Below are 6000 nucleotides of genomic sequence, written 5' to 3'. Positions count from 1 at the left end.
CATCTTATAGGTGTCTCTTGTAAACAAACAGTACAGTTCAGTGGTTCCCAAGTAGTAAGGTGTGCTTTAAGTAGTTGAAATCATGTAGTTAAATATAAAAACCCAAGCAATCCAAATTTGCAGTTGTGTTGCACAGACTCATTGACTTCCAGTTGTAAAAGTGCAATCCCAGTACTTGTATTACTGCAGGCTTTAAAAGAGTTTTGATCCCTTCCTTGTCCTTTGCAAGAGCCAAACACATAAGACAATAATTATTTCTACAATTATTTTTCCTTTATTTCTTTTTTTTTTTTTTTTCCACAGAATGTTCTTAGTTGAATTGAAGACTTTTTGTATTGATTTAAAGTTTTGAAACTGCTGGGCTATGCTCCTCATGATTTGTCTCACCCTGTGGCTTGCTGTTTGACATCTGGAATCTGAAAGCTGAGCTCAGCCGCATCACTGTCGCTGGATTAACGCTGTTCCTTGACCCGAACACATTAGCACAATGTATCTTATTTCTGGATATTCCTGGGAAGTGAGTTTCACATTGTTATTGATATTTCAGTAGACTGTTGTTGAAGCTTGGATCCTCTAAGAATAAAAGAGAGGCTAGGTGTGTACAAACAGGCCATACCCTTTAGAGGATGAGCTAATACAGCTGGAAAAGGTGAAAAGGAGTTTTTGATTGAATCCTTTTGTCAGATTGTAGCAGAAGGGTGAAAGGACATTTTACACAACAACCTTGATTTTTTTTTTTCCAACACTGTCATCCAGTCTCAAATGCAGATGACCTCTACCTGCCGTACTTCACCTTGGTTGTTTCAGCAGATGATTTCTCATTTGATTTTCATTAACCACAGTGCTGTTCAAAGTTATCTTCATGGATGCCAGTGTAAACATAAAAGGAGAGTACACACCCAAGGATAGGAATTGTTTAAACTTTTCAAGGAATATGCTTGGCACATTTTTTCTTCAGACTTCACCCAATTCTGATCAGTACAGTCTCTGTTGGTATAAATGAGCACAGTTGCATTGTTTTCACTAGAGTCAGATGGGTGAAGATCTGGCTTTTTTGCCTTTAAATAGAGGTGCCTTCCATATGGTGCGTCTATTTCCAGCACCAAAGTGCACATATTTGTACCAGTAAGTCACCTTTGTATCAGAAAAGATTTAACTGGTAACTCACCTTGCACAGGAGCAATGCAAAATGCTCCTACCAATACTTGCTAGTTAGCAGAAGTTGAGAGTGCAGTTCCCACCTTTTACATGGTTTTTGCCCTCCTAAGATGCTGGTTGACACTGAAGAATGATTAGAAAACCAGTTGCCTTTCTCTGTGTTCACCATCAAATGTCCTTATTTAAGTCCTTCCCAAATTTGTCGCTCAGCTGCTGTATTAGTCTTGCCAGCTCACCAGTAGCTTGTGACTTTTCCTCTAAGAGTTCATAGCGGAGACTAGAAATATCTTGCTTAATCTCCTTAAGTTCTCCTAAAAGGAAGAAAATGTTCTTGTTAGGAATATTGAACCAAATAAGTAATCCCTGTGGTTTTAAGACCTGAGAGAGCATTAATTTTGGTGTGCTTGGTCATGAATGTGTGTGGAGCTCCATATGGTGTCCCCGCATTTATGCACTTAATATTGGTACTTTTAAGAAATAACCTGTACTTGCAGAGTAGTGGTACTGACAGCGATAGCAAGTATGTATGGAAAGCTAATTTTTTTTCTCATGTCTGTTCTCTCTCTGCATACTGATCTCTACCTACACAGGGCATTTGCAAGAGGGTAGCAGTTAAGAGGTGTTAGAAGAAGGTTCTTTCCCATCTGCATACAAATCCTATGTGACACCATGGCAATACGAATCCTTATCAAGCTCAAAAAAACCCATCCTTGGGGCAGGCATGGGCGGTAGAGTCATAAATTGTTTTACTTAGACACCAAGATAAGGTTGGGGGTTGGTAATGCCCTGGGTGTGGTAAAGCAAGAGGAGGCAGAGCTATGGGGCAGAGCAGCCCGAGGTAAAGATCCTGTGAGATATGTGTTCTGCAAAGGAAAATTAAGGACACAGAATTTCAAGAGCATAAAGGTGGCTCAGAGTCACCACAGCTCACCTTAGTGTAAACACGAGCATGCTCTCTCTCTACAGAGGATGCTATCTACGCTCAACCCTCTTACTGCCCAAATCAGTATATAAAAATCAGTTATAAAAATCTACTTGCCTTCATTGACCTCGTCATTTTCTCGGTCAACCTGAGCCTTCAGTACATACCGCTTAATCAGACGTTTCATTATTTTCTGAAAAGAGAACAGAAACACTTATCTTAATGTGAGTTTATCCATTTGTCTTAATTCTAGACTTATTATGAACAATTCAAACACTTGATTTCACTATGGATAAAACCATAAAACCATGGTTTCAGAGGATGCAAAGAGAATTTTTTTATCGACTTCCCATTGATTTTATACTTTATATTATGAACTTTGTACTACAATAGTTGATTGACAGCCATTCCATAATGAGCCTCCATATGAGGCACTTTGGGGTATTTTGTGGGATGCACGTGAATGTAGAGTATGTCCCACAGACAGAAAGAAAACACAGGTGATCCAACAGCAAGCTAAGAATGGGATCCAGAGCCTTCCTTTAGCATGTTGCTGTTTAATGTATCAATAAAAAATACTTTACAGGAAGAAATAAGTGGTTAATATGTTAGCAAACTCACTCATGATGATAAACTAAACATCTGACCCAAGGTTAACGAAAAAACTCCTTGCCTTGCAGTTGGGGTTTTAGGAGGGAAAATAAATTTAATGAAGGACAGAAAAAAAGAGTTTGAACAGAAGTGGAGAACTTGGCTTAAATGAGAGAAGTTTCTTAGGGAAATGGCAGATTTTAAGGGACATGCACAGGGAAAAAAATAGAGGCATTGTAGACTTACAAAATGGGGGGTGATTGTTAGGAAGGAGCAGCGTATGTGGAAATAGTAGAAGATGGCTATGGATATGAGCTTGCAATGTGATATTGTTCCAAAAATGTATAAATTACATTTATCTCAAAGGAAAGTAACTTTGGCCGTCTTGGGCTACGCACTGGGTTACAGCTGAAGGCCTGCATCATTGCCACTCCTTCACTACAGACAAGATACGGATGGGGAAAAAAATCTCAACTATGATAAATGTAAAAAGGATTGCTCTATCAGAGGCAATGATTTAGGTGCATCCTCTGCAAACAGAGGAGAGCTCAGTGAGCACCCAAGAATACATATATAAATGTCTTTCATTGACCAGATGGTCACTGTTAAGGGAAAAGCCTCTCCCAGCATGGGCTCGCTTCTTCAGAGAGCGATCACAGGTCTCTGCTTTGAACACCACTGAAAAATGCTACAAAGAGTGTGAAATATGAATTAAGAGATCGGTACACCTGCTCTTTTTTCTTAGAAGTCAAATATGGATTATAGCAGTGCAAAAAGCATGTGAACATCAAAGAAGGATCCCGTTATTTATATATGTCCTGCAGTCATGGAATATGGGATGTCTAAGACTGTCCTTGTGTCAAAGAGGCATCTGGCTAACCAGCTGAGTCATTAAGGCAACAGAGGTGAGTCACAGCGCACGTACGGTGTGTTGAAGATGGCCAAGGTAGTAGAATCCAGAGGGAGGTAGGGTTGTCACCTGAGAAAACATAAATGAAGTAATGTTTGGGGAAAGTAGGGAAATCCTGGATCCAAAAATAAATTATTTTTTCAGAACAGACGACAGGAAATTTAGACTAAAACAAGGAATACCACACAGTGAATGCTCTTATTACCTGGAAAAATATGGTAACGTAATATCTATCTATTCCAGTTCTCATACAGCTTGTATTTTTGATGGATGCTACTCAAAAGCTATCCTGTATTAACCACTACATGTGATAGAAGTCACAAGCTTAAGGTGCCTAGTCTATCAAATATAAGTTGTAGTCAGATTTTTCTACAGAAACTAAATATTAAAAATGTGACTACTTTTTAAGAAGAGTCTGCTTTGCCACTTAGTAGATTTTTCTGCCAATAGCTTTAGGAAAGTAAGTAATTTTTGCCTCAGTATTGCACTGTGACTTCTAAGCCTTGCTGCTTCTCCCCTTCTCTCTGGTACTCCTCCTTCTAGTGACAGTGAGTGAAATTGCCTGTTGGCAAAATAATCCTGGTTACTGCAGGGAAATAATGAACGAAACTCACAGGCAGCCTCTTGGTAATGAATGCTAAACTTGAAACAATTCAAATATATCTGATTTCCATGAAGTATTATTCCCCCATTCTCAAAAAGTTAATTGAGATTCTTCAGGTCTTGGAGCACTTTTATACTACACAACACTCAACTATTGATTGTTGGTCCTAAAACAGTCTTAAGAGAACAGGTTCTAGGAACAGGTCAGTCATTTGTGAATTATAACTCTGCACCGAATTAAATCGTTTTTGTGTATTTATTGGCACACCCTTCGGGCTCTATATTTGCCATCAGCTATCTGAGCACTTCTAGGCCTTCTAGCACAGAGGGAAATGAGAAGAAAAGGGCAGATTTGTGGCCAAGGCACTGACATAGGACTCATGAGATTTGGGGTTCAATTTCTAGTTCAAACTTTTTTAGTTTTTTAGGTCTGATAGGTCCTTGTCTTTAATGTGGAGGCCATGTCTTCCCACTTCACAATTTTTGCTGTTCTATTCTGGACTTGTATGCACTGCTGAAGATCACATTGTTGCAGACCTTAACGCTGCTGTTTCATTCACAGGTTTCCTCCTGACGCTGTGTTTGTAGGCACCACAGATGCCATTTGGCATGAGCATGGGAGGTCCCAGGGCAGCACTAACGGGAGGAAATGTTTGGTACCTTTATGTCCCTGGTCAAAATCAAATACAAGCCAGCAGTGGCCAGAGGGGATAACTGCTCACTGGGGCATCAGATCGCCAACCTGGTGATCTCAAAACCACGTTATCAGGCAGTAGAAGAGCTCGAGAATGAGGCAAGAAAGGAATTTGATCATTTTCACCTCTTTGTTATTTTGCCTCTCCAAACAGCAAAGAAACATACTGCTGAGCCTTTAAAAGTACAAATTATTCCTTCTATTTTTTCCCTTACAGATCCTTTCCTGAGTTTGTAGATAAAGACATTGTTGATGACATGACAGATGGCAGTGCTGGAAGCAAGAGAAACTGGGGAGCTTAGCACAGCGTTCTAGCAATGTTCCACCCTAGTGTCAGCTCAAGAGGGTTTGATAAAGGTATCGTTTTGCCTGGACTAGTTTATTCCCAGATCACGGCAGCTGTGTATTGACTTCTATTCCTACTTTTCAAATTATTGCATGTTAGGTTCTGTTCATTTTTGTATCCCTGCAGACCACTGTCTGCAGTCCAAGTACACAGACTGCAGGTACGTCACTTGCTAAATACCACTAAAGGAAACAGTTCAGCAAGAATCCACTGCTTCAGAGGTTTTCCCAGTTGTAGAAGAAAGCTTGTTGGCCAGATAATCAAACTGTTTGTTCTTTATAATGAGATAATCAAGACTATTGCACACTCTTTATACTATCTGGACCATTTCTTCCTGCAGCAACAGAAACTTTCTAAGATCATTTGAAGACAAAGCTAGAGGAGCATTACTGAAGCAAGATAACAGGTAGTTGTATTTTTCTATTTTTTACAGCTGCTTCTGGCTTTTCCAACTTTAGAAATAATGGTCTAATTTACCACAAACATTAGGCAGCCTCATTTAGACATAATAGCTACATGAAGAGAGCGAGTCTGGAAGAGGCTGACACATCTTTCCGTTACCTGTGGGTTTGAATGGACGGGGAAATGTCAGAAATGCTGAAATTTGGAGCAGGACACCATCATCTTCCCTTTGCCTTTGAGGGCGTCAAGCCAACTAACTCCAGATAGCAGAGCAAATGTATCCCATTTCTAACTTAGAATTTTAGATACTCTTCCTATCCTGGCACAAAAGCCTGAACAACTTTTAAACAAGTAGAAATTTCTTACTGGTCTGC

At 39.7% G+C, this 6000-nt stretch overlaps 1 protein-coding gene across 5 annotated transcripts in view; it reads right to left on the bottom strand.

Moving 5' to 3' along the window:
* Nucleotides 1–263: 263 nt before the first annotated feature.
* TRPC7 (transient receptor potential cation channel subfamily C member 7) overlaps nucleotides 264–6000 on the bottom strand; it is a 73154-nt gene continuing 67417 nt past the window's right edge. For all 5 annotated transcript variants that reach the window (XM_027807410.2, XM_055719417.1, XM_055719419.1 and 2 more), the window contains 2 exons: nucleotides 2198–2273; nucleotides 264–1469 (listed from right to left, as the gene is read on the bottom strand). In XM_027807410.2, the coding sequence (XP_027663211.2) occupies nucleotides 1327–1469; nucleotides 2198–2273 (219 nt within the window). In that variant the 3' untranslated portion in view covers nucleotides 264–1326. The remainder of the gene's footprint in view (nucleotides 1470–2197; nucleotides 2274–6000) is intronic.

Source organism: Falco cherrug, chromosome 8 (assembly GCF_023634085.1).
Source record: "Falco cherrug isolate bFalChe1 chromosome 8, bFalChe1.pri, whole genome shotgun sequence".
Taxonomy (NCBI): Eukaryota; Metazoa; Chordata; class Aves; order Falconiformes; family Falconidae; genus Falco; species Falco cherrug.
The sequence above is the reverse complement of the archived record's forward strand: the minus strand, read 5'-3'. Positions and strand labels throughout refer to the sequence as shown.